General features: G+C 40.4%; 1 protein-coding gene across 2 annotated transcripts in view; it reads left to right on the top strand.

Moving 5' to 3' along the window:
* The window catches only part of HPSE2 (heparanase 2 (inactive)), a 677,801-nt gene that overhangs the window by 641,913 nt on the left and 22,542 nt on the right, over nucleotides 1-13,346 (top strand). Inside the window, exons 10-11 of one of the 2 annotated variants that reach the window (XM_019459090.2) lie at nucleotides 3,150-3,295; nucleotides 10,681-10,827. In XM_019459090.2, coding sequence (XP_019314635.1) covers nucleotides 3,150-3,295; nucleotides 10,681-10,827 — 293 coding nt within the window. The remainder of the gene's footprint in view (nucleotides 1-3,149; nucleotides 3,296-10,680; nucleotides 10,828-13,346) is intronic. The other variant, XM_019459091.2, reaches the window with a different exon arrangement.

Below are 13,346 nucleotides of genomic sequence, written 5' to 3'. Positions count from 1 at the left end.
TGTATTTCTGAGAAGCACCTGGGTGCTGGGGCTGCTGCTGGTTTCCAATCACGATTGGAGCAATACTGCTCCAGATTTCTTCTCTTATGTCTTGGGAAACAGGAATAAGAATATTCAAAGCCACGATGTTCATAACAGCAAAAATCTGGACACAACCCAAATATCCATCAGCAGAAGAATGGATAAATAAACCGTAGTATGTTCACACAGTAAGGTATTATACAATATTGAAAATGAACAAATATTGAAAATGAACATATAACAACCTGGATAAATCTTAGAAGCATAATGTTAAGTGAAAAAGTATGTCACACAAAATTATATACAGCATGATACCACTTTTATAAAGCTAATAAATTAAATAATATATTGCTTTGGAGCAATTATATGGATAAAATTAAAATATGAAGCAAGAGAATGAAAAACACAAAAATGGAAAAGGGAAGAATCACATAACTAGATGCCATCATGTGGGTATTATGGTAGTTTTTCAGGTGGGTGGTGGGTTCTCATATGCTTCCGAACTCTCATGTAAGTTTTATGTACATGAAAAATTGTTGGAAACGATTTGATGAATTGATGGAAGACACATACATAGCACACATCAAATGGGAAAAATTTTTTAAATGAGTGCCAGTCAGGTAAGCTAAATGAGACAAGATTACAAGGAAAGTAAAATTGTAATAACAATTAAAATACTCATTGCACTTGGCAGATGACAGAAATGATCCTGGGGAAAATGTAGAAGACAAACCTGAGATGTCCTCTTGCAGAGTGAAAGCAAAAATGAAAACCAGTGAGAAAGCAGATGATAGAAGTACAGGACTAAGGATGGAAGGCTACCAGATTCCTAAACCAAAGATTGGAGCAAACAGAGGGAAAAAGAGTTCGAAGCTATACTTAAAGAAAATTCTTACAGGTTAAAAAAAGGCCTTAGTCTTCCTGAACAAAAGTACTCCCCAAATATCAGCAAATTAAGGCGGAAATCCATAGTGACATAGTCCTGGTAAAAGTTCAGATATCAAGAATAAAACATGACTTCTGTAAGCATCCTGGCAGAATATAAAAGAAAGAAAATAAACTGGCTAGATAAACATAGAATAAAATTCACACTAGCCTCAAATTTCTCTGTAACAACAAATGCTACAAAAAATGGTTTCAAAGTTTATTTGGAAAAATAAGTGGATATGACTAATTAAAAAAAGTTTGAATGAAGAAAGAAAAATTATGAATGAAATGAACTTGAAACTCTAGATACTGAAATGTAAACTATAATAATGAAAATGATGTAAAATGGATAATATATTACAAATTATAATGCATATATTATATATCTATATATTTTTACATATATATAAAAGTTGGTATGTGAGAAAGATGGGTTTAGGAATAGGTTATCAACTTTATGATGCTACAACTAGTTGTAGACTAATTTAGAAAATAATTAGTACCATACAGCAAAATATTTTTCAATGAATTAAGAGGTTAAATTTTTAAATAATTATAAAAAGAACTAGAAGAAATATCAGTGAAGATTATTCTGATCCTTGTGTGAGGAAGGGCTTTCTAAAAGAAGTGAAAGAAATCAAAAGATTGATATATTTTCCTATAATTTTTTTTTAAATTGGCCATGTCAAAAATCATAAAAAGTGATAAAAAGTAAACTACAAATTTGGGTGGAATATTCGTTCCATATACATTCCAAAGATTCTTACTAATAATATTAAAAGATATATTATAAATCAATGTGAAAAAAGTGGATATCCCATTGGAAATTGGGTGACTATCACTTCATGAAGTTTACTTCAAATCAAAAATACAGAAATTATAGTCAAATAGGAGCAGATTGAACCGCGATTTTTTTCATTTATATGATTGACAATGATAAAATACTTGGCATTTTAAATATTAAGATGCCATAATTAACAGCCATTCTGAGGACACTTAGTATGAATTAAGGTAGATGGTTGGACAAGGCTTAGAGCTCACTACTCAGGGCAGATTTAGAGCTATTCTGGTGGCAAAGGGGCTTTGAGACTTTATCCTTATTTATGCACTTCAACAGACATTTTTAGGCAGCTGACATTATAGATGACCACACTAGAGGGGGAAAAAAAGAGAAGATCATTAAAAGGTTTCTGCCTGGAAAGGTGAAGGCTGAGAAAAGACGCGTGATGTCTTTAAGGCCTTGAGTAGCGTCAATGCACTGAATGGCATGATTATGGAATTCCAGAACTGGGAGGGGGAGAGAGGGGCGAGGAAGCCCCTAAAACAAATTAGGAACCCCTTTTTTACATGACGAGTTATGAACACTGAAGTCATTGCCCCATAATTGGATATAAGAGCAAATACAAAACAAGTACAAAATACAACATATATCTTGTATCAAGAGTAAAAACAAAATATGATAATAGCAAGTGCCATAGAAATTAAGGCAGCAGTGAATAGGCATTTGTAAGTTCAAATATACGTGTGGGCCACAGATTGAGTATTTATTAATCAGTTACAAATGGATGCTGGAGTGGTTAAAAGCATCACATTCTTTTATCTTAGAATTATTCTTTTTATTTTAGAACTATTGAGAATGACCAAGGATTAGCACCATGGTTTGCAAACATTCTTCTGTTGGTGTTTCTGACGCTGGAATCCAGAACCCTGGTCTTTTGCCTGGAGGACCTTCATCTCCCCTCACCACACTAATCGCCTTTAGTGACAATATTTGGAGGATGACATTTTGGATTCTCATATTGATGACAATTCTAAAGATTGGAAATCTTCTATTCTACAGTTAAATACAGGTCATAGGCCATTATGAAAGTAAAGTCATAGGAAAAGAAAGTTAAAAATGGAAGGCCATACCAGGTTATTATTTCATATGTGAAAAACTTTGATTCATTTGTTTTGTAGGCTGGTCCGAGTCCACCCCACTTACCCCATTTGGTCATTTGAAAAGGCCACTTGAGACAATGCCCATTTCATTATCAACCCAAGGTGAGCCCTTCATTGGGTTGACATGCTTACAGGATTAGGATCTCATTAGTTGTGGTTCACTGTACCCCTGGTAAGAAGTGGTTTCTGGTATTGGTATGCTTACTCAGGACACTCAACTTGTATCTTTCTCTGACTCTCCATCTCTCTGTTCTTCTCAGGACTACTGGCTCTCTCTCCTTTACAAGCGCCTGATTGGCCCCAAGGTCTTGGCTGTGCATGTGGCTGGGCTCCAACGGAAGCCACGGCCAGGCCGAGTGATCCGGGACAAACTAAGGATTTATGCTCACTGCACAAACCACCACAAGTAAGTCTTCAGGAAGATGTCACAGAAAGCCACTCACAAGGGGCTTCAGGCTTTGGGCCCCTCTTAAAATTCCATAACATTTGGGGACCCCTGTAAGACTTACTGTAAACTGCTTCTGGAATCGTTATTCCTGCTTTTTGCGGGTTTCATATGATCTCTGATAAAGAGCTTTTTTCCAAGTAAAACTGTTTTCTCACTCTCAGAGGATTTATGCACAAAAAGTTCATAAAAATACATGCCACTTGTTCATTTACTTCTTCATCCAACAAATTTTTATTGAGCATTTTCTCTGTGTCAGTTGATGTAATGCCCATGAGGCATTTTTTGTGTACCTATGCCTGAACCAAGGCTAGAGATATAAAATTTTTTTCCTCTGATCCACCGGCAGAGCTTGAGGAAATAAGTCTACATTTCTAAGGTGCATGCTGGAGAGCTATACCACTAGGAAGCTAGCCCTAGACCAGTGTGTCCCAAGCCGGCAGTGCCCAAAGGTAGTCATGCCAGCTTTAGAACCATTTTCAGAATTTCAGAAATCTTTCCAGCTACTTTAAATGTTAAGAGGTTAATAAAATCTAGTCTTCCTTTTTTTACAGGGCTAGACTCAGAACAATCAGTGTGGTAATCCTTCTCTTTTTGATCTGAAGCACTGGTTGTCACTACAGTTGTCTGTAAACAAACAAAAAAAGAATTATCATTAGATAAATAAATTTTTGCAGCTAAAATATTTTAAAACATGAAGATCATAAGGTAAAAATTGAACACTGAGCCTAAGGCCAAACCCATCTGACCAAATATGGCTTTCTTACATCACTTCCTATGTAAGGAGCAGAGTAGGCAGCTTGGAAAAAGAGAACTCTTTCTCTTAATGCAGAGAAACCCTGGGGATGGGGGAGGGGGAGGAGGAAGCAAGCACCTCCAGCCAGACCTTCATTCCAGTGGGCCTATCAGGCGCTGATCATGGGCAGTGGATAGCACAAAGAGCTCCAGTGGTCAGATTACAATAGACGCTCCTTCCCCTTCCTTGATGAGAGAAGAGCCAAGCCAATTAATTTATCATGATAAGGTTTTTCAAAGAATCACTCTGAACATAGCAGGGCCAGGGGCCAGTTGTCTTGTCTATAGATACAAGTGCCTATTGTGGATGAGAGGAGGCTGGTTTGGGCAGAGGCCAGAGGCTTTCAACGTCCCTTTTGCTCAACAGGAAGCTCAATCCAATACCTGACAGAGAGTGACTACTTTATGGCTTTGGCTGGAGTTATCTGATCACCACACAAGGAAACATTGTATTCCGTGTCTCCACCCTGGCCCTGAGGAAATCACTCAAAAGGCGGACCCCAGCTTCAAGAGAGAAAAATTACCCTTGGCACCTTTGTCTCTGTTGGGAAGAGCATCAATTGTGCCCTGTTTACAATGGGTCTGAGGAACCAGGGGGACAATGTCAGTAGTCATGGGCTTAGCAGAATCTGGGTGTCCTCACAGAGGGCTCCTCACGTAGTCCCATCTCAGTGCTTATCCTGACATTCTTTGACATTCTTGTGGGAAGTTATCACGAATATTCCAAATATACCGTGAACTCAGGGCCAGTGTCTCATTCATTGTTCTATTTATTCTTAGTGTCTAATATGGTGACTGGCATGAAGAAAATCTCAGTGAATGTTTGATGAATGAATGAATGAATGAATGAATGCAGACATAGGGCATCAAGACATCACTGAGGATTTCCAGTTCTAGTCTCTCTTCCCCTTTGATATCAGCACAGCATCCTGAAGGAGGTGGTGTGGTAGAGTGGTTAATTATTCTACCATTCACTAGCATGAGACCTCAAACAAGTTACTAAAATCATATGGATTTAATACTCTCCCTACATCACCAGTGCACCTCTACTTTCTATGGGAACTCACTTCGAACCTCGCTGGGGAAACAGTGCTGCTGTGCTCCTGTCAGTATCGTCCCTCTTCTCCATTAAAAAAGAAAGACAAGACTTGACTAATCTATTGCACATATGGCCTTAACAATAATAATAGGGGTGAAGACCTTTTTGTTCCTATTAGAAAAGTAAGCCCACGATGGACGCACTGAGCTCACTGAAGTTGCAGGTCTCTTCCATCTCTGTGAATGTTCAATGCCCCAGACAGGTAAGCACAGGGATAGGACAAGTGTCTCTGCTCCTTCTCCCTGGGAAGCCATGTGCCCTGTATGTGCCCTCTTATCTTCCACAACAGTCATGAGGAAACACTACTGATTCACTTAGTTTATTCATACCCAATGAGGTCAAGGTCACAGAGTGGGCATGTTGGCTTCCCACTATTCAATCTTGACCAGTACTCTGAAAATATATATCCTTGGCCAAAACAGGGATTGGGTGAGAAAGTATAAACTTATCAGCAGAACGACCCAAAGAGAGTGTCTATTCAAACAACTCCTACACTCCAATGTATATTGAACACTTGCCACATGCCAGGCATCTTGCCAGATATTTGTACTATACACAACTAACAACACTAATAATACAAACAATTTTACATTTGGGAAGAACCCTTAGAGATCTTTTGGTCTGGTGTCCTATACAACAGAAATTCCTTTTACAGCCTCCTTGATGGACAGTTATGCAACCTCTAATTGAATACCTCCTTGCCCTTCCTGGCAGACTTTTGCATTGTGGTTTGGTTTTGACCTAGGAGAGTGTTGTGTTTTAGGCTGGATTTAGGATAAAAAGTTAGGTATGCATACCAACACGAGCAGGTGCTTTCCTGCCTTCTTTCCTAGAATTAACAGATGAGGAGCCTGGCAGCGTGGCAGTTCTTGCCTTAGGTCTTCTTGTTCAGAGAACAAATAAGTTTTGACTGGGAAACCTTGTTTTTATAAACCATTCTGCTGAAACAATGTATGTTTCTGGGGAGGAGTTGAGGTCCTTAGCCAAGTTCAGAACCAATTGGAACCTGGTGGATATTGAAGCAAAATTCAGCCTTTTGGGGTTCAAGTTTGTTTATTATTGGCAAAACACGACTTCCTGTTTTTTAGAAGAATTTTTTTAAAGACTCATAAAAAAGGTTCCTGAGGCTTCTTGGACATCAAATAGCTCTTACAAAACAATATTTTGATGAGTTAAGTGTAAATGAATCAGAAACATGTGGATTAAATTTCCCTTAAAATACACAGGGGCTTTGAAATTAGGGGAAAAAATGTTTGGCAAAACATGGCCTGACTTTTACCGAACCCAAAAACTTTGAGTTAGATTTGGAGACAATGGACCAACCCAGTTTTCAAACACATGGACTTTCACTGGAAATGGACCATGGATTCCAAAGCACCGTCTTCTCTTCCCTTTCCTCTGTCTCTCAGCTTCACTGGAGGCATTTCTAGAACGGTGACTGTTTTTTATCTGGACGTCAAGATGCACCTCTCCATATGATGTCCCCTACCTCTTATATCCAGGATACTCCACTTTGAGCCTCCCTTCCCTGACTCACTTCCTCCTACCCCCATGGCATCACAGAGAAGACGTCAGGCAGCAAAAGAACAGCCAAAAAGATGCACTCCAGATGCATGGATTGTCTGCTGGTGAAAAAGTCTCACCACAATGAGACTTGGAGTAAGATAGATGTTCCACCAGAAAGAAAGGGACATTTGCTAAGAGAACCAAAAGTCACCTGGACTTGACATCAGAAGATGATCAACTGCCTGTCAGCCATGCTTTCTGTCAGACCCCATCTTCTTAGGGAACAGATACTCCTCCAAGCTTACTTTTCTGTGGGCAGAGAATACATATTCTTCAGGAATCTGTATTCTTGACACAGTACTCTCAGGTTGGTGCTGCAGTCTCCACCCAAGAATGTGGCTTCGCAGCCAGAAGACCTCTGCCTAATGCCTTTGCCCATCAGCCAGGCAGAAAAAGGGACAGCTGAGGTAGTCTTCAATGCCAGTTCCTACCTGAGGAGGCTCTGTGCATTCTGTGAGAGCCTCTGCACATTGGTCTGTGAGCTGGCTTTCAGTACAGGTTTTTCTCCCCCAGGGGAACTATGTAAATGGAAATCAGACCATTGCCAAGCAGCTTGAAAAGACAGCTTTCCCTGCAGCTATGCTGTGATTTCAGGTCTCCCTCCCACCCACCACTTCCCCACATCCCACCCTTCTCCTCTGCAGTCTCCCAGGGCTCATTCTGCCCCAGCTCTGCAGAGGAGAAACTTGTAAATGCAAGCACACAGCTTTCCCTCCTCCACTGCTAGCCTTTGAGAAAGTTATCTGCTGGTAGTTAGCAAAAGAGCTTACCACAGCCTGGCAAAATTGGTACCCATCCATGCCTACTTTTGCTCACACTCTGAAGCCCAGAGTACCTGTAATTAATGGTGTTTGCCTCAGTTTCCTCAGCTAAGCTAAACCTAAAGCCCACCCACCAATGGAATATAGTTGGTGTTCTTTTAACGATGGTAACGCTGACACAGGCTAGCAGCATCTCTCTTCTGAGCTCTAGTGACACAAGTTTGCTCAGTAAATGGGCATTCTCTTCTGACCTACTCAGTTGGCTCTAAAAGTTACTTCACATGATTCAGAATATTGAGAAGAAGGACCAGAGGAGGAGGAGCCAGAAAGAAGTCATTTAACAATCTATCAGAATATCAGCGCAGGCATCCAGAAAGCCTTGAACACAATAATGTGCCCTCCTACAGATGCAAGAAGAACCATCTGACACACAGTCAGTGGAATATACTTTGGGAATTATTCTCATAAATAAACTTAATGGATTACTCTAAGCATGTGGTTTCCAAACCCAACTCATCTGCCAAATATCCTAAATATATATGTATATATCCTAGCCCCCATCACAAATGGATGGAATCAACATCTCCAGGATGAGCCCTGGTAACTGTATTATTAAAAAACAAAACAAAACAAAACAAAAGCAACCCAAGTTATCATGTTGACCTGCCCTTAGTCACTCAACTCTTCATTAGCACCTTTAGAAGCAGAGGTGAGTGACCCAGAGGGTAAGGGATGCTGTTTCTGCAAGGAATGATATTTTCCTCTGGGCAAAGTTGACTTAGAGTTTCTCTGAAATCCTCCTTTGAAGGCAGGACTGGGTCATTTCTTCTGTTTCCTCTCATTAACCCATCCAGATGGGGCCCTAGGGGACCCCTTAGAAACAAAGTCTTTTTTCCTACAAGAAAGAAGGAAATCATTATAGTTTTGTTGATACATGCTGGAAGGCTCTTGCATGTAGGCATACAGTTCTTCCAGGCTTCTGAACATCCTGTGCTGGTTTAAAAGGATTCCAAAATGTGAGTAGTTTTATAATCTTGGTCTAGGTAAACAGCAAAAGCAGAAATCAAAAAGATCGATAAATTTGACTACCTAACAGTTTTTAACTTTTTTTTTTTTTTTTTTTTTTTTTGAGAGCTAGCACATACAAGTGCGGGAGGGTGAGAGGGAGAGAGAGAGAGATGATCCTAAACAGGCTCCATGCTCAGTGTGGACCCTGACGCAGGGCTCCATCCCACAACCCTGGGATCATGACCTGAGCTGAAATCAACAATAGGATACTTAACTGACTGAGCCACCCATGTGCCCCAAGTTTTTAACTTCTATACATCAAAATAAAATATAAACAAACTGAATTGGCCAAAGAAACCTGGGGAAAATTTTGCAACATACATGCAGACAAAGGATCACCATCTTTAGTAAATAGTTTTTATAAATTAATAGAAAATGAGCAAAGGACATGAATAGTCAGTTCACACGAGAGATGAAATGGCAAGCAGGCAAATGAAAATAATACTGCACCTCTGCACGAATGTTTTAAAAATACAAATTAATACAACATTGAAATCCCACTATCACCTCTCAGGTTGAGAAATGTGTTTTATTTTATTTTATTTTATTTTTAATGTTCATTCACTTTGGGGGGTAGGGGGAGCAGAGAGAGAGAGACAGAATCCAAAGCAGACTCCAGGCTCTGAGCTGTCAGCAGAGCCCAATGTAGGGCTCAAACTCACTCAAACTGTGAGATCATGACCTGAGCCAAAGTCAGACACTTAACCGACTGAGCCACCCAGGCGCCTGAGAAAGGTATTTTAAAATGTTAATATCCATTATTCTTAAGGGTATGAGGAAATGGGTGCACTTATAGATAGCTGCACAGAGCAAATTGGTATAAGCTTTCTAGAGAATTAACATCAATATTAGCAAAATGTGTGTATCAGTCAGGATGAGTGAGGTGATGCTATGATAATGGAGGACCCACAAATCTCCACGGCTTTCCATAAGGAAGTGTATTTCTCATTCATGCTACTTGTCTGCCTTGGCTCAGCTGTGGCTCTGCTCCACATCCTCCTCATTCCAGGATGCAGGTCAATAGAGTCACCTCTGTCATGAACATCGATGGTCTTGTGACACAGCAAAAACACATGGCAAAACACAGGCTGCCTCTTAAAGCTTATGCCCAAAGATTTTAACAGCACATTTTATTGGCCAAAGCCAATTGTGTAATCTCTAGGGTTCAACAGAGCAGGGACAAAAAATCTTCCCACAGGGAGGGGCATCACTGGAAATGAAGCAGAGATTTGGTTAAGAACCATACAATGTGCATTCCCCTTGACCTAACGTGCCCAACTTCCAGGATTGTATCCGAAATAATGGTGATATGCAAAAGTTTATATAATGGAATATGTAATTTGAAATGGCAAAAATTTGAAAACAATGTAAGTCCCCAAATGTAGGGGGTTAACTAAACAAATTATGTTACATTACTATGATTGAAGAATTTAGCATTCTTCTATAAGTATAGAAGGAAATACAATAACATAATAACATGGGAATATGTTTAAGATGTTCACAAAGTGAAGAAACAATATGGTCCCAATTAAATGAAAACTGAGAAATGTATATGTATGTGTGAAAGTACTCTGTAAATATTTGAATTAATATTGAAATAATAAAACAAAAAATACTGGAAGGATGTTTACCAAAATTTTATCATATCTCAAGATATTTGGATTATAGGATAATTTTCTTTTTCTTCTTTGTATGTCTTTGTATTTTTTCCTTTTTTTCTGCAATCGGCATGTTTTATTTTCATATTCAGAAAAAAGATATTTTGTTTTCTAAAATCATTTTAATACATTTAAACAAAAACAAAAAGAGTTTGGTGGGAAGCAGGTATCTTCTTTGCAGGAAGCCACAATAACAAGACCTTCCTGTCTTTGAAGGTGTAGGTGACCAAGAACTATAAAATAAGTGGCCTTTCCTGAGGCAGTCCTGTTTGGTGCAGTCTATAAATTATTTAGCAGTAACTAACTGACAACTTTATTTCCATCTTTCCCTTCTCTCTCTCTCTCTCTCTCTCTCTCTCTCTCTCTCTCTCTCTCCCTCTCTCTCTCTCTCCTTCTCAGCCACAACTATGTTCGAGGGTCCATTACACTTTTTATCATCAACCTGCACCGATCAAGAAAGAAAATCAAACTGGCCGGGACCCTCAGGGACAAGCTCGTGCACCAGTATCTATTGCAGCCCTATGGACAGGAGGGCCTGAAGTCCAAGTAAGTGCAAACCTGGAAATAGCTTCAGAACAAGTGCAGCAGGAGCTGGGAGGGGAAGGAGCTAGAATTGCCCCTTTGGTGTTGCTAATTCATTTGGGGGCTCAGTGGAATGGAATCAGGGGACTGCTGACTCAAACCCCTCCCTGTCTCTAGGCTTAGATTCCTCAACCATGGAGTCAAATGGTAAACACAATATTTCTTAACAAGGGCATTTTTGGTATCTGGGCAAGACAATTCATTATGAAAGGTAATCTCATTTCAAGCTACTTATTAGCATCCTTGGTCCCTGCCCACTAAATGCCAATAGCATCCCCTAGTCACGTGACAACCAAAAACTCTGATAGTTGAAAACCATGCCCCTTTCATCTGTAACATTCTGTCATGCTATAACTCCTTATTTGTCAGCATTTACAAACCTCATGGCATTAGAAGGAGGAGCACTAGACAAAGGGTTGAAAGTTCAGAGTTCAAGAGTCTGTTCTGCCCCTAAATGTATAACTTTAGATCCATCACCTCTTGGATCTCAGTTTCCTTATTTGAATGTTTGAAGAGAAATTATATTTTGAGGGCTCTGTGGTCCCTTCAAACTCTATAAATATATGATTCTGTGATACTCCCTACCTCCCTCCATCTCTGCCAGAGACTATTGACAACACTGACCTCTGCCAAGAGAAAACAGCTCTAGGCCACAGTGAGAAGAGCCTGGTCACAGGCAAGGCCACTTCAGCTCCCCGAGTAAGGCCTCCCAGGCAGGGTATGGGATGCTGTACAGACTGGGAGCATTCCTATTGCATTTTTAATGTTTACCAAGTTTAACAAAGCTGTAAACTTGGAGCAGGTGGCTTGCACTCCCACAGCTGCCCACAACTATTTGCGCTATAATTGTTCGCTGTTTCACTGCAACCTTGGTGGCTTGCATTTGGCTTCCAACTGTATGTGCAATGGGAACAAAACACAATCTGGGAAGTCACTTATTGAGTCTCTTCAGGCCACCCTAGATCTGTATTTTCAGTCTTGGTTCACATACTGGCTCTTTTCTTTGGCTGCACGTACATTGCATCTACTTTTCTTTCCTCTCAATCCTACCTGTATTAGGAGATTCTCTTGAGTCTTTTATCCACTCTCTTTCTATTTCCCAGTAGTTCATGACCAGTGTGCTGAATTCCTGGCCTTCATCTCAGGCAGGAGAACCAGTTCTGGTCCCAGCTTCACTAAATAATTATTGACCTGGGCAGATCCTCTAATCCTAATCCCTTGGCCTCAGTGTTCTAATCTGCAAAATTCAAGTGTTGCTGTATATTTGGTAGGGTCCCTTCCAGCTCACAAATTCTCACCCTGGGTCTGATTTTCTGAGGACCATGAATATGTTCAAGTCTCCCACTGCCACTCACTAATGACCTGCAAAGTTACTTCTGGCAGAAGGGCTGACACCTCAGCAGTGATTGTGATATTCAGGGTCCAGTGGAGCCAGTGAGACTAGGAACTGAGCCTGCCCAGCGTTGGAAAGTCATGTGTACTGCGTGGAAGGAACTGGCCAAATGCTTTAGTCCAACAGGCCATTTGCTGGCTGTGTGTCCTTGCACAAGTTACATAATCTGCAAGTCTCAGTTTCTTCATCTCATGTGGAGAGGAGTAAATAAGGTAATCTATGTAAAGTTTCTGACACATAATAAGTGTGCAGTAAATGCCCATTGTGTTCCTTTTCCTCAACTCAGGACTCTAGTTCGTTGGGGAGGAAGAGGGAAAAAAATTGCTCTCTTTCTGACATCTCTAAGATGCTCTTCCAAAGCAGAGTCTTCTCAGTTTTTTAAGATAATATGTTGCTAAAACACCTGTTAAGATTATGATAAGAATGGTACAGATGGAAATCCATGAAACAGGAGGAGATGTAGTCAGAGGGTAGGATCAGTTTATGAGCTTGTTCCCCCACCAACCGAGGGCACAAGCCTCCAACCCTGTTTACCCCACCCTAAGTCCCTACCTCCAGGATTATGAACCTGGCCACACCTTGGCCCTTCTGCTTGTTTCCATCCTTAAGAGTGATTGAAGCAACTCCCACTGGCTACTGATATCACATACATTCCAATTATGCCGTCTTGTGCCCCACCTCGTCACCACCTTGATGAGTTGTGTTACGGCTTTGTTGAGAATGTAGGAGGAATAGAGAAAAAGAGAATTTCATTCCACAGGAGTCCTGAAGAGGGATTTGGTAATGCCCACCGAGATCAAATAACAATGCCATGCAATTGAAAGAAGAGGGAACTGGACTCAGAAGGCCTGGATATGAATCCAGTTGCTACCATTTAACTGGGCAAACCTCGGCTCCCTTACCTGTCAGATGGGGGTTATTGTGAGAATCAAATTAGAGCATGTGGGTGAAATGAAACCTTCTACAAATGAAAATTTCACACACCCACGCACATGCGTATGTATATAGGCATAAATACATGCACATACGATTTTACATATATCATATTAAAGAGAGTTTTGGACTGGGAGTTAAGAGAACTGGATTCCAG

Source organism: Panthera pardus, unplaced genomic scaffold (assembly GCF_024362965.1).
Source record: "Panthera pardus isolate Hobbes unplaced genomic scaffold, ASM2436296v1 HiC_scaffold_22, whole genome shotgun sequence".
NCBI classification, from domain to species: domain Eukaryota; kingdom Metazoa; phylum Chordata; class Mammalia; order Carnivora; family Felidae; genus Panthera; species Panthera pardus.
This window is presented reverse-complemented; position numbering and strand designations above follow the sequence as displayed.